Genomic DNA, 25,314 nt, shown 5'->3' with positions numbered 1-25,314 from the left:
GTCATCATCTTAAATTATAAGACATTTTTAAGATTTTTAAAGAGTCAAAATATCTCAAGTTTAACTAAAATTATACAATAAGATAATGATATTATTATACTAACTAAGTATCATTGGATTCTTCATTAATTATATTTTTTATAGTATATCTATTTAATATCATAAATATTTGATATTTTCTCTATAATTTTAGTCAAATTTGAAATATTTTAACTCTCCAAGATTCTTGAAAGGTCTTATAATTTGGAATCGAGGGGGTACTCAACAACGAGATGTTGTTGCTCTATCGACCTGGATCTCGTTGTTGATCTATCGACCTGGTTATTGTGTTAGATCATATATTATCCATGTCTCAAACTGTAACAATATGTGTTTTAGTTTTTCTTTAAAGAATGGAATTAAAGGGAAAATGCTCTCAAGACTTCTGCAAGCAGCTACGTGTACTCCCTCCGTCTCTATTTAATTATCGTCGTTGGTGTTGTCATAAGTTTGACTCGATTTATAGAAAAGACGTGCAATATTTATATATTTAAATAAATTTATTAAAAATAGATTTAAAGATCTTTCTAATAATACTAATTATGTATCATAAATATTAATATTTTTAATATATATGTAATTAAAATTGTTTCTCAAGAAACGTAAATGATATTTATTTAGGGACGGAGGGCGTATGTTTAAAAGGAGAACAATGAAAGATAATGGCACCACAAAAGACAGCCAAAAGATGAGTAGTGCATGGGTCTTCACATATACTACTGTATTTGCTTCCCACCATATTATAACCTGTAGTATTCATTATTCAACGTCCACCAAAGATCCGATTAATATGGCGTGGACCCAACTAGTTTTAATGCATGCACAGCGAGTGGCTACTGGCTAGAATAAAATATATTTAATTTGTGGGATTTGCTTGTTTTTTTGAAAGGATGTCAAGAATTTATCCATAAGTTTTATAGACGAAGAAAAATAAAGAGAAAGTGTACATATGCTACTCAAGGAAAAAAAAAGCTAAACGCTTTAGCATAGATCAAAAGAAACTACAAAACAAGACAGGAAACCAGAGACTACTCCGAACCCAAAAAGGTGCCGGCTGAAGCGCACTCCAAAGAACACCCAAATGGCCAGCAAAGAGCAACCACACCCACAAAGATCTCTCATTTCATTTTTCTTTTCTTTTCTAAAAAGGCAACTCCCTTGCATATATATGAGAAATGGATGTAGGAGTGTTAACCTAGTAGAAAAGGTGCTTAATTGTTTCATTGCAGTACGTCTGGTGATACACTTGGGTATCATGTTAACTCCCTACCATAGATTTGTGTCATGCTTCACAAAATTAAGTTGAGAAGAGAAAAGGTGTTAACTCCCTAGAATAGGTTAGCAAAAAGTCTAGTAGTGCCAACTTTGGTACAAAAAAAAAGTATAGTCGGCATTAAGTAGACAAATAGGTCTATGTTGTTGGATTCTTGTGGCCTATTTTATCTTTGGAAGAAGAGTAATGACAACAAATTTAAGGTATTATAGAGGTAATCGATCTTAAAGAATTAAGCATGGAGAGCACACAAATCATGTTATTAAGTTCCAAACACTTGATACATCAGGGCATGAGACTTATTGTTTTCCATTTCAAACATCGTTTCTTACTTCTTTATCAATGAAATGTGAAGATAGGAATCTATTCTCCTCGGTCACTTGAAATATCATTTGTCTACTCTTTTTGGAAACTAAAATTATTTTCTTTAGATGAACCAAACAACCCTTTTGCTATAGTTTGTGATCAATGCTTTCAATTGAGCATCGCCCACACTATTACTCCATCTTCTTGTTCTAATAATTTGAAAGCTTTTTATTGCCTACATTTATTTCCCATTAGCAACTAAATGGAAAAATTGGCTACCATCCCCTCCCAAAAAGGTTCTTAACTTCAGCCCTTTCACACCATTAATACTAGGAGAATACCCCACGTGTTGCTGCGGGAATGTAGATTAATGGATTGCGTGGCATGATGACGTGGATAAACAAAATACTTATGTGCCTTACTGACATAGACATTACAATTGTATGGCTAGTGGATTTTAGTTATGTATGATAGTGCATTGCTTAGTTGGACAACTTGCATGTTGAGAGAAATATAGTGACTTGTTGACATGGACAGTACAATTGCATGGGCTAGTGAATTTTTAATTGTATGTGATAGTGGCTTTTTTAGTTGGACAACTTGCATGTTGAGAGAAATAGGTAGCGAGGTTTAGCTTTATAGGAGTATAATTAAGACTTCCTCTTCCCCTATGGAGAAAAGCATTTCGTTTTTCTACCATCCATCAACATTCTCATGTAGTTGTAGAAAATGATTTGTTGAGGGAGCAAAAAGTGCAATAAAGTGAACATTGCCCAATTATGTACCGTAGACCGTAGCCACAGTCGAAATATTTGTGGAGATGCACAATACATGCATGTCTTGAAAAGGAAAAAAAGAAAGAAAGATAATGAGGCCTTGTTTAGTACCCAAAAAATTTTAAGATTTTTCGTTATATTGAATCTTTGGACACATTCATCGAGCATTAAATATAGATAAAATAAATAACTAATTGTATAATTTATCTGTAATTTACGCGACATATCTTTTAAACCTAATTAGTTCATGATTGGACAATAATTGTCAAATACAAATAAAAATATTACAGTAGTCAAACTCAAAAAAATTTCACCAACTAAACAAGACCTGACACTCCAAAGACAAGCTGATAAAGAATATATTGTACAAAAAGTCTTGTCAATCTATATTTTGCTGATGGTGAAAGTTAGTAAGTTACTGTAAAACAGAGCCATGATTTCAGAATATCAACTTCATGGAGGGCCGTGTTGTAAAATTCAAGTCATCATTGTGCCCAAGTAACTTATTTGTCAAATAATTCAGGGAAAGTCACTTGTGTAGTATCTCCATTTCCCAATATCTCCTTACGTAAGAAAACAGAATCTCTGAAAGAATCTGGCCACACCAAAACTCGTTCATGTTTATCCAGGGGTGTTGTTGGATTCTTGCGAGGAAAAGGAATCAGACAATAATCAGTGCTCAACTGCTGCGTCCACACCAAACTATCAAGCCATGCCCACTCGACAACCGGAGCTCGACAACCGATATAAATAATATGCATACCCAAAAAATCAGGTAAGAATTCTTGCTGGTTTTTTCCCATAAACTTAGGCCTTGTTTAGTTCACTCCCAAAACCAAAAAAATTTCAAGATTTCCTGTCACATTGAATCTTTCAGCACATGCATGAAACATCAAATATAGACAAAAATAAAAACTAATTGTACAGTTTAACTGTAAATCACGAGACGAATCTTTTACTCCTAGTTAGTCCATGATTGGACAATATTTGCCACAAACAAACGAAAGTGCTACAGTAGCGAAATCCAAAATCTTTTCGCATCTAAACAAGGCCTTAGATACAAAGTTTACGGAAAACAAATAAAAAATTCACAAAACTGATATACGGAGCCTAGAGAAGTTCCAAGACCTCTACAAAATTCTTTTTCTTTTTGCGAATTACGCAAGTGCAGACATAGAAACTTAACACATAATACACTCACTACTATAGACACACGTACATAAACTCTATCCTTATAAGCACCTCCGAAAGAGTATACCGGCACATCTTTAGATTGATGAAGTCACCACAAACACGTTACTATAGACGAGAAATCATAGAATAAATCTAGAACAATATGAACATCTGTGCTAAACCAAAGACATAAACCCAAGTAAACAGGTTCCGTCACAAGAAATATAACCGATTGAACTAGACTGAGTGTGCAGTCGCCTACAAAATTCAACCTAGCATATATGCTCACATTTGCATCGGCTAATAATACCTAATGTGTCCCATCTCCATGCTACGTGTGCAGAGTAGTGAATCAACGAGTGCAATCTAGCGGGGTACACGTAGCAGAGCGAGGTGTAATGCAGTCAGAGGTAGGGGAGGCGTGTTGTGCGAATGATTGGCGAGGGGTGAAAATGACACGCGCAATTGGCGAATGCCCCCACGGAATCACCTGCTGCCGTGCTCGCAGCTCGCAAGCAAGTTGCACCCAATGGCCGGCCGCGTCGGGCCCACCTGGTGGTGGCGGCAAAGCCTTGCGCAGTTGCGTCTCGTGGCTTCCATCGGCGGCGTGTCATTCTTATTCTTGCACGACCGTGCACGGCTGCCCACCTAGTGTGGTAATTAATTACTTGTTGTTTTGCTTTGTTAAAAAAAAAATTCATCAGCACACGTGGGTCCCACATGTACATGATGACAGAGAGATTTACCGAGATGGATTAGTAATAATATAATAATGTAGCGGTAGCTCTCTTTGGCGTATCTTTTATCACCTTTTATTAATAATATAGTAATACATCAGCATATTTAATGTGTATAAAATTATTATAAACCTCCATTAAAACTGCGCCTTAGTCGACCTAGTCGTCGTCGATATGATCGATCGGCTGCATTGTTGGCCTGCTATACCTGCTTTGCATTGCATGGGCTGCCCGCTGCCCGGACAGGCAGCGGTTGGACATGCCGTGTCCCAAGTCAGCATCAGCAGCTGCCATGCATGGGTTTATTGGTGCCACAAGTGTCCTCCTAGCGCATGGTTTATTGTTTAGTTCTAATTTTTTTTTGTTTTTGGTACTATAATATTTTCGTTTTTATTTGATAATTATTGTCTAACTGTAAACTAAGAGCATCTCCAAGGGCTTTGCAAACAAACTTTGCATTGCCCTATTTGCAAAAAGGAGTAGAAAATACCCCTCCAATGGTTTTGCAAATAAGGTTTGCAATTTGGTTAACTTTGCAAATAGAGGTTGAGGCTTTGCATATATGCAAACCTTGCCACCACTTTGCATCTACAATTTCGGCCTTCCACGTCGGACTCCGTCCCCCGGCCACGTCTGGACGACGTACGCGGCCACGGCGCGGGAACGGAGGTGGACCTTCACTCACGGGGACCTTCCCTCGAAGGAGGACGGAGGTGGACGGAGCCAAACTGACGCGAACGACGACGGCGACGAACAACGAACGCGGCCTATAGGCTGGGCGGCGACTGGTGCGAAGACCTGGGCTGGGCGGCAACTGGCGGCGACTTGGCCTGGGCGGCGACTGGCACGCACGATGTACGTCAAAATGGCGCGAAGGAAAAAAAACGTGCGGGCGCGATCGGTGAAAATAAAATAATTCAGAGGTGGGGTCCACACTTTGGGTTTGCCAAGTCTAAATACAAAGTCCTTTGGAGTTGGACTATTTTTAGACTTTGCAAATAAGTTTGGGACTTTGCAAACAACACCAAATGCAAAATTCATTTGCAAAGTCCCTTGGAGATGCTCTAACGAGACTCAATAGATTCATCTTGTGATTTACAGATAAACTGTGTAATTAGTTTTTATTTTTATCTATATTTAGTACTTCATACATGTACCACAAGATTTTATATGAGAGAAAATTTTGGAAAAAAAAAGTTTTTGGAATGAACTACCAAGGTGTATGCATGGGCCAGCAGCTGAGCTGAGATCCGATTCCGATCGGAGGATGCAATTGCATACATGCATGCAGGCTAGCCCATCCTCGATACTCCGTGCATGGGCCAGCAGCTAGCTAGAACCAACGAGGTATGGGAGGCGCCACTCTCCTGTATAGTTTCAAGACATGACAGTACATATACTCCATGTCTCATTTGTGGTGCGGGGACGCATACTCGCTCCTTCCGCCTCTAAATTAAAAAAAGTCGGGTATAGGAATTAAACTTTCTCAACTTTAAATAGAAAATGCATACAACATTTACATCTCTAAAATAAATCTATTATACAAGTATATTCAACTATTTGCTTAATGGTACTAATTATGTACCATAAATATTAATATTTTGTTAAATATATTTAGTCAAAGTTAAAAGTTGTTATTTTTAAAAGTGAGAATGACTCATTTTCAGGGATAGAGGAACTACTCCATATGCGTGTTTTTGCTAAACATTAGACTATCTCCATATGGATACCCAAACCAAAAATGCGTATGGGAGGCTCATTTTAGGTTGTATAAGAGGCACAATCTAAATATAGTCATCATCTCTCCTGAAAACAAATTTGTAGAAAGAATTCTTTTTTGGGTCCTGTTGTTGGAGAAGATCTCGAATGAATACTGAACTCTTTACCTATAGCACTACTCAATCATTGAATGAGTCTTGTATTTTAGGTGTTGTTGTTGGAGATAGTCTTAAATGATAAACAGTAATGATAAACAATGGCTACCGTTCATAAGATGTTTTAAACGGGCTAAACATCCATTTATATTGGACGTACGAACAATATCCCTATGCATGTGCATGTGAGTGCCCTAACCCGGCCGTGGATGAGCCACCGAGAGTGATATTCATATTGTGAAATCCAAATTTGGGAAGTGGGAAGTCCACGAGAACTCATCGTCACTACCATGTGGCGTCATCATCATTTCGCACCAAGCACAATGATGGCACCATGAAACCCTGGTCAGTATTTCCATGGAGTGGACTACGACAGGAGTCCCCGGTGCATGGATTCATCCATCACCAAAAGTGTAAAACCATATGCTGATAAAGGTTAAATTAGGAGAAACGCACTTCGGCATTGCAGCTCAAAGGAATATTTGAATTGACAACCACAATGAGCTAGGCTTTATTTATACATGATCATGCCTTATGTTGAGCGCCTGGGTTAATGATGGACCAACCGTCTTCGTCAAGGTCAGATTAACCGTGTTTTTTAGATGGAGACGGATGATTTGCCTAAAGATGATCAACGGGCCGGCCCGGGCCGGCACGGCACGGCTCGATAGGGCACGGGCCCGTATGGCCCACGTGCCACCGGGCCGTGCCTCCATAGGCCATCGTGTCTGCCTGACGGCCCAGGCACAGCCCGTGGGCCGATTTTCGGGCCGGGCTGACCCGAAAAGCACAAGGCCCAATAGTGCTTCGGGCTGGCCCATGGCCCGCTATATGAAAAACACCAAATTTAATACAGAATTTAACAAAACATAAGCAAATCATATTTAATTCGTAGACATTAATATTTCACAATTCACATAACACAATATACTCAAAGATCATATTTCACTTGTCCAAAATTACAAGTTTGACAAGTCACATAATAATACTTCAAGTTTCACAAATTTCCTGATACCAGGCCGACACCGTGCCTGCTGTTAAAAGCGGGTCGTGCCGTGCAGAACGAAGCAAATATTATTTCCAATAAAAGCTTGTGCTACTCATGCTTTTGACGTAGTACCTGAGTTTCCACGCGTGGAGTGCTTCCGATGAATTTCGCCAAACCTCATTCAAACACTCACATACGATGATGCGACCCATTTGTATATACATAGCTAGTTAGTTGGAGCCAAAAATTAGCTCAAATTAGCTTTGATTGGCTAACAACCAATTGAATACTTGGCTTAAGAAATAGCCCACCTATTAACTCTCCTGTTTAAATACACTAGAGCTAATATTTTGGCTATTTTTTAGCTAGCTAGTAATTAACACTTATATCCAACCCAAGTCCATAATTAGTTAGTTCATTGATTTCTTCACCACAAATGTGGACACACAAATATAGTGATTGAAGGGAACAATAAAGGAAGAGATGCATATGGGCCCATTTTCTTGCCAGCCCAGCACGGATGTTTAGCCTCCACGCTCCGGCCTAGACTGGGTGCTTCGTAGTTCGTTGTCGTGTGAAACCTCCATGTCTGAAGCGCCTTTGTTTATGTTGGCCAATGTAGCCAAAGAAAAAACGATTGCAGCGAGACCTTAACTTAATTAGGTCATGTTAAGCACCTTTATTTGGAAAAAAAAATTCTATTGTACATTGTGTTCCTCTAGATGTGTTTAATGATGTGATACTTTTACTTTTTTTCTCTATCATTAAGCATCTCTATAAGAGCCTATATATGCATTGTACATACATACCCACATAAACCACAAGTGAAGATTATTACCTTGGTACAATTTAGCTGTTAGAATAATGACAACCAAACAAGAGTGATTATGTGCTAGCAAAACTAATAGAAAAATCAATTAGGCGTAACTTGATTTAGTCATTAACAACACGATCAGCCAAAACCATTTAGTTTTGGAGAAGCTTATAAGAGACACAAAATCAGATATATTTTTTTCACTGATTATTGTGATTGTATTTTGACCGAGTGGATCATAAAGTTCTTCCCTATCTGGCCCTGGCCGGCCTAGGAGTTTGCGACAAAGACAACCAACTGCATAGACAACTGAGCAAGGGCCTCACACAACAGAAAATCTACTATCCTTGAGTTATAGATAATTAAATATAGGAGGTCTATCATTTGTACTCGACACACAGTTGAATGTGTTTCCATCTTCTCCTCACTCTCATTAGTAGAGCTAGGTTAAGGTACGTAGTTAGGATCGGAGTTCAGAGCTAGGTTAACGTAGTTAGGATTGGAAGTTTGAGTCGAGCCGATCGAACCGAGTGTTGCCTTGAGGTTCCAGAGTTGTCTTAGGAAGTTCTGGGGATAATCTCTTCTATATATCATATCCTTTCCTTTTGAAATAGTTGGAGGCTTGCATTTGCTTTATTATTCCACTTGCCAGATATTCTAGCCATTCCAAATTATATAGTTCACTTTAGGTTTGTTCTAATCAAACTCATCCAACTTAGATTTGTTCGCTTGAGCTTATCAGCCGAATCTATCAGCCATTCAGCAATGTTTTTCTCTCACAACAAATTAAAAAAAATGCATTGGTATCCACAACATTAAATTAGTTTCATTTGTTTAAAAATTCAAAAAGTTTAACTTTTTAATGACTAATAGATATAAGAAAACTCAGCCTTGCCCCGAGCCTAACAGGATTAGCCCGACCCGTTCACCTTATTGGACAAGGTATCGCTGTCCAGAAACATTTTTGTCAGACCAAAAAATTATTTTCATTTGTTTTTACACTAAATACTCATGTGTAACATGTCTAGGCCCAGGTCAAGCTCCAACCTTCTAGACCCAAAACATCAACATGGCTTTTTTGCAGCATGTGGCTCGGCCTAACTTTTGCTTAGGTCTGGTGACTAATCACACGAGCCTAGCTATAGGGTAGCCACTTATTGGAAGCACGTAGTCGAATTCAATAGTCCTGGGGCCGGTGAATGAGAGTTCTAAAATCTTCATCAATTAAACATTTCTTCTTCTGCCATGTAGTTTAACCATGCCATTCCACAATATCTGATGTGTATTCTTGTTCATGGCTCTATTAGGGGTTCCATGTCATACTTAAAACTTCTTTATATGCTTCCCAAATGCTTATACCTATGTTTATACTCAGTATTAGGCATTGTTTGGATGTAGTCAGATTCGCATCAATCCACATGTGTTGAGGTGGGTTGGAGTGGAACTTGAACTAAATTCTACCCCAATCCACTCCAACACATGTGGATTGAGGTGAATCCGACAACATCCAAACAATGCCTTAAGTGGGAGGGAGTACTAGAAGGCAGGAATATGGTTCAGTAAAGGGATTTTCACGTATCACTATTACAGTGCATCTAATTAAGATATCATAATGTATTGGTTTTGTTTGCATTGTTGCATCTCTTTCCAACTAACATAAATATACCTATCACCTCTAGGTGCTCCATCTTGTTTGCATATTCATGTTAGGGTTTATTATGTTTAGTAGCCAAAAAAGGCATTTTTCACTATTTTTATGTGTAGTCCTAATTACATGACATATTTTTATGTTTCGTAAATAATTTTATCAACAAAGGAGAACTCTATATATGTTTGGTTTTTCAAAAAGAATATTTAATGAAAAAACGGATTGACTCAGCCTATTAAATCCTCTACAAAGGGTGTGCATTGAACTCATTTTGCACAATTGGTAGGAGAATGTCTTGCACATTTAAGTATCATGAGATGGCACAATTGCACTGTCTCTATCAACTTGCTTGTAAGCATGAGGATGGTAACAATCTGCAAGTTTTACTATTTTAAGCACATATGTCATTTTGAACGTTAGTTATATTTTATAATTTGCAATATTGTTACCTAAGACCATCAAAATTAGGCAAATGATTTCAATCAAGAAAATAATCCTTAATACCCACTCACTTGTTATCTTTGGTAACCAAAAAACATTTATAATTGAAAAAATAACCCACTGGTTATCTTTGTTAACCAAATAACCTTTACAATTGACAAAAGGAGCAACCATGATGGATTGACTAATGTTATTACCATACTATTCAAATCTCAGCCTCCCTACCAATTTGCCACATCAATTCTCCTCTAAAATCTCATACCCTCATGCATACGAAGTTTGGTTATAAAAAATAATGAAATGCTAATTCAATATGGATGTGTAAGGCTGAGTTGCATCTCATAAGCTCACGATGCTACCAAGATATCAAGATATATATTTGAGCCAATGATCAAAATTTCAGACTAACATTAGTTGCACCGGTTCTTGAGTGTAATACAATCTCATGAGCAACGTGGTTGCATAGCATGATCATAAGTAAGAAGAGCATGTGATAGAAACTTCAATCAAACTGTGTTGCAAGAACTGACCATGTCATACTATGAGCAACACAACTAGCATGACTATAAGTAACATAAGCATGAAGAGAACAAAAAATTATTGATAAGTGCAAGTATAATAACATCAGCTCTATCGATACAGTAAAGCTAAAACCTCAAAACGTACTAGCTAGTTCTTGTTTGCATGTTTTTAAAATGGAATATAAAAAATATTATCCCCAAACTTCTAGTTCCCTGACCTTTGCATGTTTGGAATAGAGCTTAGTAAGGTTTGTAGCACACAAGAAATATTTACATGTTTGGATTAGTGCATAGTAAGGTTTGTAGCACGGGAAATGTTTCCACTGGTTTTTTGTATGTAGCCACCACAACCACACATCATTTTGTTATGAACAACTTAAAGTAGTTTTGGTTTAACCAAACCACTTTTACAAAAAGACAGAAGAATGTGGACTCACTAAACGCCTTGCATAGTTGCAGGTACAAAATTCCAGCACTGCTGCTCAAAACGAGCAGTTGAACTGAACCAAATTAAGGACCAAATCGCAAATCAGATTGCAAAAAAGCTCAAGGGTCAATTATTGGATCGAATATGTTAATGTCAATAATTTTTTTGCGAGCATATATCATGGGTATCTAAAAGATTAGGTCTTACACGTCTTCTGATAAAGATACAACAGAAGCAAGCAAATCTTTCTCTAACTGCCACTCATCCTTTATCACGCTAGTCCCACGGGAATGCATATGAGTGAATCACAGGGCGTTTATCATCCGCTTCATTTCCGAAGATCTCCTTGGATCAGGCTCGGCTATAGCCCTCTCAGTCAAGACATGTTTTATCCGGCACATTGATTTTTTTACCTGAAATTATTTAAAACAAAAAAAAATGTCAAGTATCAGATGTAGAAAAATAAATAGCATGGAAAAAACATATGCTGGACATACAATGATGAGAAATGCAGAGCGCATCAACAAGATATTTGTTTTGCATGGTGATAATTATTTTGCATGGTGAGGTCACCTTGCACGTGTTGCCGTTGCTTCTGATATTTGTTTTTAATAATTCTCGTGTTCCCAAAACAAAATTTAATTCTCAACTCTATCTGTATATGCTGGGAACAGGATACTATTGTTAGTTATTATGAGCCATTGTCTTTTAACACATGAACTTTACTTGTGGATTACATTGGTTACATGGTTCAGTTGTCAGGCACCAGATTTAAGAATACTATTCACTAACATACAAAATATAAAGAGAACCCACTTAGTTTAGTCAAATGTATTGGATTGTGCTTTAGACAAGATCAATAGGAAAATAAGTGTTTAGTATGCTATATTTACAATTATACAAGGACAATAAATCAGTAATAACTAGGAAACTCATGAAAATGAAATCCCAAATGTAAACAGTGACAGTGAGCAAACAAATACCAAGGCAGAGCCAGGAAAAGTGAAAAAAAATATTTCAATGTAAGGAAAAACTTTTGATATGCAGAAGAATTGTAATGGCATGGCTTCACACCAACATAACAAACAACCTATCATCTTACAAAGCATGCCATAGTTATTTGATGAAATCAAAGCTTCTTTAACTATTATTAGACATGACATCAAAATGATTCTGCAGAAAGCAAATACTGTGCTGTTACTATTGTTGGCATTCAGATACCTTGGAAATTCGCTCTGGATTTGGAAACCGCATGTTCTCTGAGTGCAGCATCTGACGCTGTGTCATTAGCATGTTCTTTTCCTTTAGGAGAACATACCACAGCTTCTGAAGATCATCCCAAGATTTTAAGCGCAATTCAGAAGCCTTCCAACTGCGACCTAACAATCGATACAAAGAAAAGGGGAACAGTAAGGTTTGTAGAGAAGCAGTGTTCAGACAAAAATATGTCGAAACAACAGTGCAAAGTATCTAAATCTATGAAAAGGCCATAAGAAAAGACAACCTGTCAACAGTTACATGAGTAGTATTTACAGTACGAAGGCGAGTGGGTACAAACATTTCAGCACTGCAACCAAAGAATCCCTCTCGATTACATGCGCATATCCTAAGGTTAACAAGGAAACAAGCAACAACAGCCCATAATTGACACCAGAGCAAACAAAACCCATTTGCCAGTACATAAGCTTTGTAAGTCCCTCACAAAACACAATCTTCAGTTATGTCTAGTTTTATAAAGGAATAAACAGAAGCACATGGACAGCCCTAATCAGAACTCGCATGTGGCATACAACTAATGATTCAGATATAACTGCCAGCCAAGTATACAGCGACCTACAATTAGTGATTCAGGTATCGCGGGGGTGTTTAGTTCCCCTTCTATTCCAAAATATTTTGGGTTTTGGTCCATCATTTTGCATAATGGAACTAAACATCATGCAAAATTTTTGGCAAAAAGGTGGTTATTCTCCATTTTGGATTTTGGCCTCAAGAGGCCAAAAAAAACCCAAAAGAGTCTCAAGAGGACCTCATGAGGGCAATAAATTCTGCATTTTGGATGGAACTAAACATAACCCTGAAAATTTTGGCATTTTGCATTCCATCATTTCACCTTGTTTAGGCCCTGTTTAGTTCCCAGGCCAAAATTTTTTCATCCATCCCATCGAATCTTTGAACACATGCATTAAATATTAAATATAGATAAAAAATAAACTAATTACACAGTTTGGTTGAAAATCGCGAGACGAATCTTTTAAGCCTAGTTAGTCCATGATTAGCCTTAAGTGCTACAGTAACCCACATGTGCTAATGACAGATTAATTATACTTAATAGATTTGTCTTGCAGTTTCCAGACGAGCTATGTAATTTGTTTTTTTATTAGTTTCTAAAAACCCCTCACGACATCCTTCCGACATATCCGATGTGACATCCAAAAATTTTTCATCTCCAATCTAAACAGGCCCTTAGTTCCCCAAAAAATTTGCAAAACTTTTCAGATTCCCCATCACATCGAATCTTTAGACGTATGCATGGAGTATTAAATATAAATGAAAATAAAAACTAATTACACAGTTTGGTCAAAATTGACGAGACGAATCTTTTGAGCCTAGTCTATGATTGGACAATATTTGTCACATACAAACGAAAGAGATACTGTAGCAATTTTGCAAAAAATTTGGGAAGTAAACAAGGCAATTAGTAAGCATTTTGCATTTTATGGGCACCTAAACACCCCCCCGAATGTCAGCCAGGTACACAGCAATGTTAGAATCCCAAAGAACCTACTGGCATACTTATAGACTAGGGCAGATGCAAATGAGTAAGCATTGGCCAATTCGAATTCACGTCAAGGGCAATAGTGCACTTAAATCAACAGGATACAGATCAAAATCCCCCTCTATTCACCGAACAAGGCCTCAATGGGTTGGCTTTGTCGACCATCTGCGCTAGCCACACCAACACTAGTAATCAACGAACACTCCAAACCTTCCGCCGCGCGAGGGAGAGAGTGGGGGAGAATGGATACCGTAGTGGGGAGGGGGCTTGTCCTCCTCGGTGCTCCGCTCGACCTCGAAGAACTCCTCGAGCGGGTTCTGCGCCTTCCTCACCGCAGACGTCGACGCGGCGGCGGCGGACTCTGAAGCGGCGGCGGCGGCGGATGAGAAGAGCCGCCTCCCTAGCGCCCTCGACAGGGACAGCATCACGGCGGCGGCGGTGGCGGCGTCCTGCAGCACAACGGATCGGATCAGGGAATCCGCGCACCGGAAGAATCCGATTCGAGGACGGGAAGGAGAGAGAATTACCGGCAGCGGCGGCGGCGGCAGGCGATCCGCGGGAGAGGTGGGGGATGAGAAGGGTTTAGATGAGATGCGACATGCGACTGCGAGAGGGTTTTCGCTACTCGAGTAGGGACTGACAGTGTGGACCCACTCTCTTCCCCTCTGCTAGGCTTCTCGATCAGGCCCACCGGCCGCTTCCCAGGTCAACAAACCATAGTTAAAAGTTTGGGGGGTGTCGGCGAGTGTCAGTAAACTTCACCATGGAGTAGTTCCACAAAAAATTGAAGTTTATAAAATACTTTTTTAGTTGTTCTCATAACTCTACAAAAAACTGAAGTTTGTAAAATATTTTTAGGTGCTCTCACAACTCCATCTTTTTTTCTCGAACTAAGTGATTAGAGCTAAAACCGTTTGACTAAAAAACGTGGAGTGAGCTGAAAAACGTGGAGCAAAGTAGTTCCTAATTCACCCAAAAACAGAAAACTTTTCAAAATTCTCGTCACATCAAATCTTGCGGCATATGCATAGAGCATTAAATATAAATAAAAACAAAAACTAATTACACAATTTATCTGTAAATCACGAGATGAATCTTTTAAACCTAGTTACTCCATGATTAAATAATGTTTATCAAATAAAAACGAAAGTGCTACAGTGTCAAAATCCAAAAACTTTTCGGATCACCTCAGGCCTTGTTTAGTTCACTCCAAAAACCAAAAGTTTTCAAGATTTCCCGTCACATCGAATCTTATGGCATATGTATGAAATATTAAATATAGACGAAAACAAAAAATAATTACACAGTTTAGTTGTAAATCATGAGACAAATCTTTTAATTCTAGTTAGTCTATGATTGAGTAATATTTATCACAAACAAACGAAAGTGCTACAATAGCAAAATCTAAAAAAAACAAGGTATAAGTGAATAGTACTAACCAATAACAATAGCGACAACATTGAGCAACGATCCATTACTCCATCCATCTCAATAAAAATAATTCTTGCTTTCAAGGATTCAAACAATTGTAAGTTCGATGAAATTCATATAAAAAGTATTTGTATTTATGATGTTAAATACATACCATTAGATTAATTAATTATAAAATATATTTTCTTAGAAAAACAATTTATAGACATAAACGATGATGCTATTTATGATGTACTAATCACGGCTTTGGAGAGCTTTCAGTACTTAAAAATCAAAATGCCAGGTTGTTCCCTCCTACAAAAATGTTTTATCATCCCCAGAGACATCCAGCAAACTTTTGCCAAAGCAACAATTTAGAATACACAGCAAGGTCGCCATGGCGTCTCTACTTTTTGAGGCAACAATCTGTTACAAGAATACCAGATAGACCATAGGAGATATGATATTATCTAACAAATTTCTCTCCCCAAAAATTTTGGAGCAATCATCCTCGCTACTCTAGCTCTTGCCTAGTATGTTGTGAAGGAACACACTTTCTACTCGTCCTATGTTCAGGATCCATCCCATTGGCATCACTCTTGCAATGGATTACGACATCCTGGAGCTTTTGTCCAGTTAAATGTATTCCCAGGGAAATGTCCCCATCTTTAAAGTTTGCCAAAACCCTGCAAAGGCAGGAACGGGTTCAATGTGGTAGCCTTTCATCCTCTGCCCCTGCCCCTGCCCCTACCCCTCCCTCCACCTCTTCCTCGACCGCCTCTCCCTCGGCCACCACCGCCTCTCCCTCGGCCACGATTTCCACCAAACATATAGAACTCGGCTTTTCCCTGCTTCAAACCCAGGGGCTGTACACCTCTCTTTTTGACACCCTTGGGTTCATCGTCGCTAGACGATTCTTCCTTGTGCCTTCTTCGGCTTTTAGAGATAAATGAAATCTCCCGTGAGCCACCAGGCCCATACTTGACCGCATCAAGTGCTTTCGAGTTCTGTTTCCTTTCCAAGGCAGCTATCCTATCCCCAAGGGGAACAGCCTCCTCGTTAGATAAAGAGACACTATTCACAAATGCTTCAGCATGGTGTTCATCCTTGACCTCATATAACCTGAAACAAATAAAGCAGTAAGGACATCTCCGATGTACCAATAGAATAGAATGTACATCAAATCAGTCAGAATAGTATAGCTACTTAATTTAGAAATGTGATAGGTCAGCACGAGACTGAACAAAAGACTCTGTAAATGAGAATTGCATTTTTTTTTCTAGAAGTTAATAATTGTTCAATGTAAGTTAACTTTCCTTAAGAATCAGAAATATGCACTGAATATACAATAAATGATTCAATTTTGAATAAAAATGGCACCTTCTAGTACCATAGACAACATGGCAAAATTCCAAAATCGAAAATGCACAGTTCAAGTTATAACCAAAATGAAGCAAGATCTCACCTTATACGCTTTGAATTATGAATGCCATCATCACTGTCAGATTCCGCTGAAGCATCAGATGCATTACCATCAGATTGTTGATCATCCTCACTAACACTATCAAAATGTTCTTCAACTAGGTGAGGCTCCTTTGTAGCTGCTTGAGGATGAAGTGCAAGATATTCTTTTGATTCTTCATCAATTTCAAAATCCTGCCCATAAGATCAATCGGATCAGAAATCAAGTATCATAAAAAAAATAGTACTGATTAGCTTACAATATGATAGAAGATTAAATAGCACAAGTAGGATAAGATTCAAGCTGGAGTGGTGGCCACAGTAAGAGGTTAGATGCAGCAAATGGTTAAATTACAGCTGAAATTCTCCACATTCAGTTTCTCATGCACAAGAGTGGATCATGAACAAAAGCTGTACAGCACACATCAGTGACATTAGCAAGAATGTGTACACAAAGTTTCACATGCTAAAATAAACAGCAGCAGCATTGCACAAGCATAAGATCAGGTAAAAATCAGGATAAATTGATTGAGATATACTGTGATTTCTTTTTATATACCACTACCAACATGGACAGTACAAATCCATCTGCAAGACTGCAATCTAATAGCAGTACTGAAAAACAACCAGTAAAACTCCACACCTTATCCTCAAACATTGGTTTGAACCGTTCATCATGCAAAATCGCCTTATTGAGTTCTAGTTTTCTTTTCTTCTTCTTAATACTTGATTTATCAACATTCTCCGCATCAAGATCCATTTCATCTTCCATTATACTGTCCATAATATGCCTGTTAACCTTCGGTATTTTGACGACTTGCTGCACGAGGAAAAAATGAAAGTTCATCAGGTTTGTAATATAGAGCCTGTACCACAGGTAGGCAGGTGAAAACATACCGTTATACGAGATTTTCTCTGAGCTTCTATTTTCTTTTTCTTGATCTCTTCTTTAATTGTCTCGTACTCAACAGGAGCAACTTCTGCCCGTTGCTGCAAAGAAATAGACATCCTGGTAAATACCATTTCATGTCTTTTCTTTAACCCATCCGACCATACAGAAAAATAATAGAACCAGTCCAAAATAGAGATCATTTATAGAGTAGATGCCTAACAAAGATCTAATTTACAAAGAACAATCTAGTATGTCAACAAAGGGAAGTGCCTTAATTTCAGGAAATCAAACATCTAGTTGTAACTAAAAGAATTGCTAAGCATAATAGAGGAAAATATGTCCAGCACAAGATAAATGGCTAAACATTCTAAAGAAACTCTCGTAAATCATATGTAAATGTGTAAAAGAAGCCAATTTTACCTTCTTGTATAGTTCATAACGTACGACAAATCCATGTAAATATGCTCTTACAGCACTACTGCCAATGTATTGAGTAAGGTTCAGTCGCTCCATCTCTTCTTTAGTCAAGAACTTGTACTCATCAAACAGTGTTGTATCTGGTTTCTCTTCCATCTCCTCCTATAAATGGAGCAAGGCAAATGATGAAATGTTCACTTGAGGATTACTAGATCAACTACTAGAAAGCAACTGAAGCAGTTTCACGCACAGTTAGGTTATCAAGATGTGAGCACCACTTTGGAGCAGGGCCAAGTGCAGGAATGAAGTGGGCAGGTATCTGGCTATTGTCCAGAGCTAATAGCATTAAACCACTATTCCGGAAGATGCAGACATCGTTTATAGCACCACCATCTGGTTCAATGCTAGTCATGTTATTTCCCTGAAGAAAAGATTGAGGGCATCATGGCAACATCCAACAAAGAACTTCAAATAATGGAAATGCATATTGAAATTGGAAAGATATAAAGGAATGAGTTTCACCAAAGAAATAAAAAGTTAAGAAATTATACAGCTTTATAATGGACTATGGCAGCCTGATGAGAGTATTGTTATGTTCTTTAAAATAGCATTGCAAATTACGGTTCGAAAAGACATACACTTTTTCAAGCATCGCTTGGCTAATTTCTAATAAATCACATTATTTGGTTTGCCTACTAAAGCATTCAGCTCCTAAGTCCTTGAACTGGGTTCAGAGCAAGAGTCAAGCAGGTATGAAGACCAAAAACAGTCATTTCAGTTTTACTATCGCAGTGTTGCAAAAAAAGGGTCACGTTAGTTCATTTATAAAACAAATATTCCAAACTATCAAATTTGATAAGTGTTATAAAAAATGGAATAAATTTTAGTGCCATGAGAAACATATTCCTCATAGATCGCCTGGAACCACAGATAATTTGGTAAAACTGATAGCTCCCATATTCCCTAAGAATTTGCTGTGTTGGGATTGGGAGGTACCTGGGTTAAAAGTGCCATGCAAGTATGCAACTATATGCTTCCGAAAAAGTGAAACAAGGGCAAATAAATTCCCTAATCTGCTTCCGATATCAATGTTACAGTAACAATTAATGATACATTCAGACTACATCATAATAAAAACTAGGTCAAAGCCATTTAAGGTATAACAACAGCCATGTTTGACTTCAAGAATGGCAAGCAAGCAAACATCCAATGAATCATAAAATATCAGTATGTCTTAAACTAGAGTTTGCTTTAAATCCATATCAAACCCAATATGGAAGTGTCAAAACACACCATGAATAATAATGAAGAAAACATTTTAACAAAATGGAAAGGAAAGAACTCACTGTATTAGGATCCCAGACTCTCACTATGTGCTTATCAGCAGTGATCAGTTTAGGTTCAGTAGAATTAAGTGTCTGGTGCCACTTGATATTCAATATTGGGCTACCATACCTGAAACAGATGATAACAGCATGCTCAGCGAATGGTACAATATGTAACTCAAGAAGTATTCAACTATTGATTGCATTTCAAACGTAATAGAGATATGGCCCCACTGTTTACAGCTTATTCTTTCAAGACTCATTAATAAAAACATAGACATTCAAAAAACTTATTGCAGCAGTTATTTCTGTTAATTTATTTGAACAAAACGGATGGAATGTGGGTGAAATGACATGATATTAGGATGGGGAAATTAGAAAAGGTAAGGCCCTGTTTGCAGGTGGGAATAGAGTAAGAAAAACCCATTTACTCATCTAGTGAGAGAATTCCTTCAGAAGGTTCATATAGAAATGGTCCAATGGCTCGAACTAACTTTTGATAATGATGAACAAATGAAAACCCTTTCTTCATAAGAAGAAACACAGGACTTACATGTGATCCTTAACTCGCAGAGGAGAAGACATGCGTAAATCATATATTGATATCTGCAGAAAATCACAAAATTGTTGAAGCATACTGAGACCTAAAAAATTCATGAAATTAATATAGCAATTTTTAAGGGATAGCTGTCATGTTTCATTAGTTTAAAAAATATCTATAAACACCACTAGATTAGCATACAGCACACCACTGTTAAGTACAATAGCCAAACTGAAGAAATGGGAAGTGGAACTTCCCCGTAGAGTTTTGCTTAATGTAAAAATAGTTTCCTCAAAACCGGTTGGGATCTGGATCCCTTGATGGTTTGTGGCTGGTCGTTGTCATTTGTTGCCTTGCATCATGTTGGTTGCATAAGGCTGTTTAAGTCTTTAAGACATCTTTTAGTGGTTGCTTTGGTCACGTAAGGTTGTTGTTTTAGTTGTAAGGTCACGTATCATTGTTCTGGTCTTGCATGGTCATGCAAGGTGGTTTTTCTGATCATTGTGGTCATGTAAGGTCGTTGTACTTCGCTATTTGGCCTTCTCTCTTAATGCAATGACATGCAGGTCTTCTGCATGTTAGAGGAAAAAAGGTAAGATAGATTATGCTGAGTAAATAAGGTCAATTATTTGAGAGTTCAAAAAACTGTCATTAAGACAAACTTCCCAATTCTATGTTGGGTTGAGCACAAGTAGGATGGCCTAGGCAGATATCACGTAAGGTCCACACAAGACCCCACTGTCTGAACAACTAGTAACAACAAAAGGTGAATAGAACAAAGGAGGAATGCATGATGCCATTTTCCCCATTTTGCTCCTTAAGAAAAAGCTATTAATACAATACAGATGAAGTTATATTATCCAACTTTGCAGGTGACAACATCAAGAAGCACACTTCAGAAAGAACATAAAGGTCAAACATGCAATAGCCTGTAATAGTGTAATGGCACAATTATCATGGCATAATTTTATTTGAAGTTACAAAGGTCAAACAAAGTAGGCAATTAGCTATCACAATGCTAATTTACATAGAACTAAAGCAGAAAACAGAGGCATAAATGGAGCAAAACGGGTTAAATTGTTGTCAGGATAGAAAAAGCGTAAATGCAAAACACTGACACCTGGTTCTTAGTTTCTGTCATGGTAGTAGGGGAAATAAAAAAATAACTAGGCACATTGAGAGAGAGAGCAGCGAAAATCAAGCAGGAAAACAGCTATTGACAACATATACCTTTCCTGTACTGGTTCCCACTGCCATAAGGTATCCCTGATCTTCATCAAATTGCAAAGACGTGACCTCCTGCAGTTTTAAACATGAGAGGCAGTTACAAACTCAAGCATCAGCATAGTAATTTGCTGTCAAAGTAAAACATGAACCTGATAATAATCTTCAGAAGAAACAGCTGGAATATTAATTCTGCCAACAGAAGTTTTTTTCCTCATATCAAAGCACTCAACCGCACCATCCTCACCGCCACAAGCAACAAGTCCATGGATCTTACTGGGAACACAGCAATTAATTTTGGGAGTTAACAATACTTGATTATCTAGCCACTAGAAAGCCATGTAGGTTAATAAAAATTATTACCTTCGCGTAACCGCATTTATTGCTGGTGATTGGGAGGAAAGAGAAGCAAGGAATCGTCCCTGCACAAGTGATTGGGGGGGAGTGAATTCAATAAACCAACAGAAGGAATATGGCGTATAATGCAATTCACAACCAGAATTGATACCACCAAAATCACATCAAGCATATGTAACATAGCTAAGTGGAACACCATTTCAAAATAATATGCTTATGTGCTTATGTTACATGTGGATCTTTGATTCTGTACTAGGTGTCAAATAAAAGCGTAAATATGATGCTTTGCTGATGACTAAGAAAAGATAAACAAACTATTCATATCTGTACGACTAATAAAGCACTGAAATTAGACCTGCTCTAAGTTGATCCTGTACAGATCTGGTGATGAAGCAGCACATAGCAAGTCGCAGGACCAACAATCGTAGGCCATGTCCCTTCCCATTCTGTCAATGAATCATTATGGGGATTAACAATATGTAAGATAGATATTTGGATAAGCAATGTTTTTACAACCTTTGAAACGATTCCCTAAATCCCTACTAATTGTTATCATAAAAAAATGAACTTCTCTGTTAGACTGAGAATCTGAGATCAAATACACTATGTGTTAAACTACTACAGGATATTTTATAATGCGAAACAACCTTATATTTCCCTAATCCACAGAGGTGAGAAGTTGAGGTTACTACCTCAGGCACACCACACTTCTTAAACTAGAAATACACGATCATTGAGACATAAAAGTATGCTATAGTAGAGATGCTAACCTTGGAATTCTCAAGCTATAATGGCTTCCATACTTGGCGTGCAAATTTACAGAACGATCAGCACACAAAAACGCAAGTTTTGAATAGTCATCACCAAGGATCTGAAGAAACAAACAATCAAGCTTGTTAGATAGAAAATACTAGAGCAGCTCTAGTTGGTAACAAAAGGTAAGAAACAAATTGTTGACATTTTCATAAGCATATATTATTAGGATGATTTGAGCAGTGAATCTTCTTCGACTGGTAATAAGACCCATATTGCTTGAGGAAACGTAAACAGCAATGATTTTAACTAATAATAAAATACTAACTCGCCTAGCACTAGATAAACAACCCATGTGTGTTCTCTGCCATCTCACAGTTACTTCTACTGCATATGGGGAAAGCTAAAACCACCCTCTATTATGTATAGAAGTCCAGACTAGTGATCAGGTGCATAAAAAGAATGCACCTCGAACTTTATCAACAATTACTTAAAAGCTAAAACTTATGTGCCTGGAAATGAGGTTCAACAAGAGTACCTGGAAAGTTACAATTTCTGAGATCAAGTGCCGCTCGAACTTCATCGACAACTCCTTCAACTCATAGACTTTAACTTGCGGGGGGTAAATACCTAGCACATAAGACAGATATATAAACATGCCGCACTGCCACTCAGTAGCACGTAAATTAAGCTAAACATAGGCATGTCAAGCTTAATAGTTAACACACCTGAGGCGATCACGTACTGGTCATCGGGCGTCAGCTTGATCTTAGTGGTGGCGGTCTCGAACCTCAGGTCATGGATCAAATCCAACCTCCGCTGATACTCTACAGCCAAAAAACAGCGAAGTTTCCCCTCATTGCTACCCCTAACATCTCCATTCTCCACACAGAGAAAAAGGTGAACGCCGGCGGGTGGGTTCCGGAGGTAGGTACCTTTGTCCTTACGGAGGGCGCGCTTCTTCTTGGCGACTACCCAGGGGGCGACGTAGCGGCTGCCGGTGAGCGAGTAGAGCTTGACCCCGTTGATGGCGGTGGACTTGAGCGTCCCCGCGCCGTGGCTGTGGCTCGCTGCCATCTCTGACGCGGTCGCCGGAGCCCCTCTACTCCGCGCTCCCCCTCGTCGTCGACGGCGCCGTAGCGGTGGCAGTGGGAGCTGCTGCTGCTGCTAGGGTTTAAGGAATTTGGAGGGGGTCGGAGTCGGCGGCTGTCCAGGCGCTGGTTGCGCGCGCAGTAGAGAGAGGAGACTGCCTGCCCTTGTGCTTGTGCAACGGACAGGACTCAGGGGGGCGGCGGCGGCGCGACGGACGCTCTCGCAGCCGTTGGATTGGGGGTTTCCGGCCGTTGGATAATCATCTGTAGTGGTTGGGCCTCGTCCTTCAACTTCAAGTTGCTGGTTGGTCGTGGGCCAGGCCCATGAGGACCTGAACAGCTTGTGAGCTCGTGACCATCTTCAATGCATGGATGGATGGATAGGCTCGTGATCGTGAGCAGCCTCCAGGCACCCAATGTGGTCCTTCACGGTCACATACTCAACAAGCTCGCCAGGAGGTGAGGAAAAATACAAGATGCAAAACCACCTTCTCAGTGTATATATAGGAGTTTTCGAAAAATGTAAAATGACATGTTCCTAGTGCATGTGCATCTATAGATGTAATATATTATCATAAAATTTGAGATTCAAATTCATTTTATAAAACATCCTGCGGAGAATGACAAATTCTGGGTGCATATATGCACCAGAAGATAGATAAATTCTCAAAAAAAAATGTCTTCTAGTGTCTATGCAGCTGAAATTCATTCTTTTTGTACGATTTTTTTTGTAGATGAAGTTTGAATCTCAAATTTTATGATAGCATACATCTATAGATATGCACTATGGTTGTGCACAGCTTTAGAATTTTTTAAAATGGAGTTTTCTAAGACCTTATTTAGTTCTCCACCCAAAAACTTTTCACTCATCCTTACAAATCTTTGGACACATGTATATAGCATGAAATGTAAACGAAAAAACTAATTGTACAGTTTGATTGTAAATCATGATTAGTCATAATAACTCAGTAACCCACGTGTGCTAATAACAAATTAATTAAGCTTAATATTAATAAATTCGTCTCGTAGTTTCCAAACTCCTTCTGATATTCTTCCAATATATTCGATGTGGCACCTTACAATTTTTACTTGGGGAACCAAATATGGCCTATCACCGAGTGCAGGCTGCAGTAGGTGAAAATAATAGTGCGAAGCGCCACTTTATTTATTTAGCTGATAAGTCATTGTAGAAAATAAGAAATATATTTAGCTGATAAGCCGTTGCAGAAAATAAAAAAAAATTCGACTGTTGGCAGAGATGCCGCTGAACGCGCGGATTCCAAATACCGGCCGGAAAATTGGCACGACTGCGTCGAGGTCAGCGAAGCGGAAGCATCGCCGCTCAGATGCGCCTGCAGATGGCGTCACGGTCGACCAGCTGCAGTGGTCGGTGCAATAAAAACGTCTGTTGATGTTCTTCATTCCGGTACCGGGGAAAATACTAACAGTGAGGCTTTGTTTAGTTTCTAAAATTTTTAAGATTCTAAATCACATTAAATCTTTAGATATATTTATAAAGTATTAAATATAGATAAAAATAACTAATTGTGTAGTTTATCTATAATTTGTGAGACAAATCTTTTAAATTTAGTTAGTATATAATTAGATAATAATAATTAATAAATACAAATAAAAATGCTACAGTAGCTAAAGCTAAATCTTTTCACGAACTAAACAAGACCAAAAAAAAAAGAGATTTGTGCTTAACTTGACAGAGAGAGACGTGATGTGCAGGAGGTAAGAATCTAGAACAAGCAAGAGTCAAGGGCGGTGCAGTATTGCTCGAGTTTTTCCACTGATCCGGCAGATCCTTTTACCCTGCTTTTTTAAATTGGCGAAAAAAGTTAGGTTTAGCTACTATAATATTTTCGTTTATATTTGATAATTATTCTCTAATTGTAGACTAACCAGACTCAAAAAAATTTGTGTTGCAAATTATAAACTGTGCAATTAATTATATTTTTATCTATATTCAATGCTTCTTGTATACGTTTAAAGATTTAATATGACTGAAAATCTTGAAAATTTTTGAACACTAAGAGCACTCTCA

General features: G+C 38.3%; 2 protein-coding genes across 2 annotated transcripts; both read right to left on the bottom strand.

Moving 5' to 3' along the window:
- LOC8069044 (39S ribosomal protein L47, mitochondrial) lies at window positions 11,101-14,469 on the bottom strand. The gene is made up of 4 exons (XM_002436349.2): window positions 14,321-14,469; window positions 14,044-14,242; window positions 12,239-12,396; window positions 11,101-11,430 (listed from the first exon to the last, which is right to left on the bottom strand). The coding sequence occupies exons 2-4, from the start codon at window positions 14,216-14,218 to the stop codon at window positions 11,323-11,325; spliced, it is 441 nt and encodes a 146-aa protein (XP_002436394.1). The 5' UTR covers window positions 14,219-14,242; window positions 14,321-14,469; the 3' UTR covers window positions 11,101-11,322.
- LOC8069043 (nucleolar protein 10) lies at window positions 15,470-23,422 on the bottom strand. The gene is made up of 16 exons (XM_002436348.2): window positions 23,109-23,422; window positions 22,902-23,000; window positions 22,712-22,803; window positions 22,191-22,291; window positions 21,776-21,866; window positions 21,427-21,485; window positions 21,216-21,339; window positions 21,070-21,138; window positions 19,852-19,904; window positions 19,320-19,428; window positions 18,224-18,394; window positions 17,977-18,135; window positions 17,562-17,654; window positions 17,308-17,484; window positions 16,669-16,859; window positions 15,470-16,325 (listed from the first exon to the last, which is right to left on the bottom strand). Exons 1-16 carry the CDS (start codon window positions 23,248-23,250, stop codon window positions 15,926-15,928), a joined length of 2,130 nt encoding a protein of 709 aa, XP_002436393.1. The 5' UTR covers window positions 23,251-23,422; the 3' UTR covers window positions 15,470-15,925.

The sequence above is a fragment of the Sorghum bicolor genome, chromosome 10 (genome assembly GCF_000003195.3).
Source record: "Sorghum bicolor cultivar BTx623 chromosome 10, Sorghum_bicolor_NCBIv3, whole genome shotgun sequence".
NCBI classification, from domain to species: Eukaryota; Viridiplantae; Streptophyta; class Magnoliopsida; order Poales; family Poaceae; genus Sorghum; species Sorghum bicolor.
The sequence above is the reverse complement of the archived record's forward strand: the minus strand, read 5'-3'. Positions and strand labels throughout refer to the sequence as shown.

Coding starts and splice junctions, on each gene's coding strand:
- LOC8069044 (XM_002436349.2), bottom strand. CDS start 14,218: ATGCTGTCCCTGTCGAGGGCGCTAGGGAGGCGGCTCTTCTCATCCGCC. Junction 12,397..14,043: donor CAAGCCCCCTCCCCACTACG/GTATCCATTCTC, acceptor ATCGATTGTTAG/GTCGCAGTTGGAAGGCTTCT. Junction 11,431..12,238: donor ATCCAGAGCGAATTTCCAAG/GTATCTGAATGC, acceptor AAATAATTTCAG/GTAAAAAAATCAATGTGCCG.
- LOC8069043 (XM_002436348.2), bottom strand. CDS start 23,250: ATGGCAGCGAGCCACAGCCACGGCGCGGGGACGCTCAAGTCCACCGCC. Junction 21,486..21,775: donor ACAGGATCAACTTAGAGCAG/GTCTAATTTCAG, acceptor TCACTTGTGCAG/GGACGATTCCTTGCTTCTCT. Junction 18,136..18,223: donor CACATCTTGATAACCTAACT/GTGCGTGAAACT, acceptor CTCCATTTATAG/GAGGAGATGGAAGAGAAACC.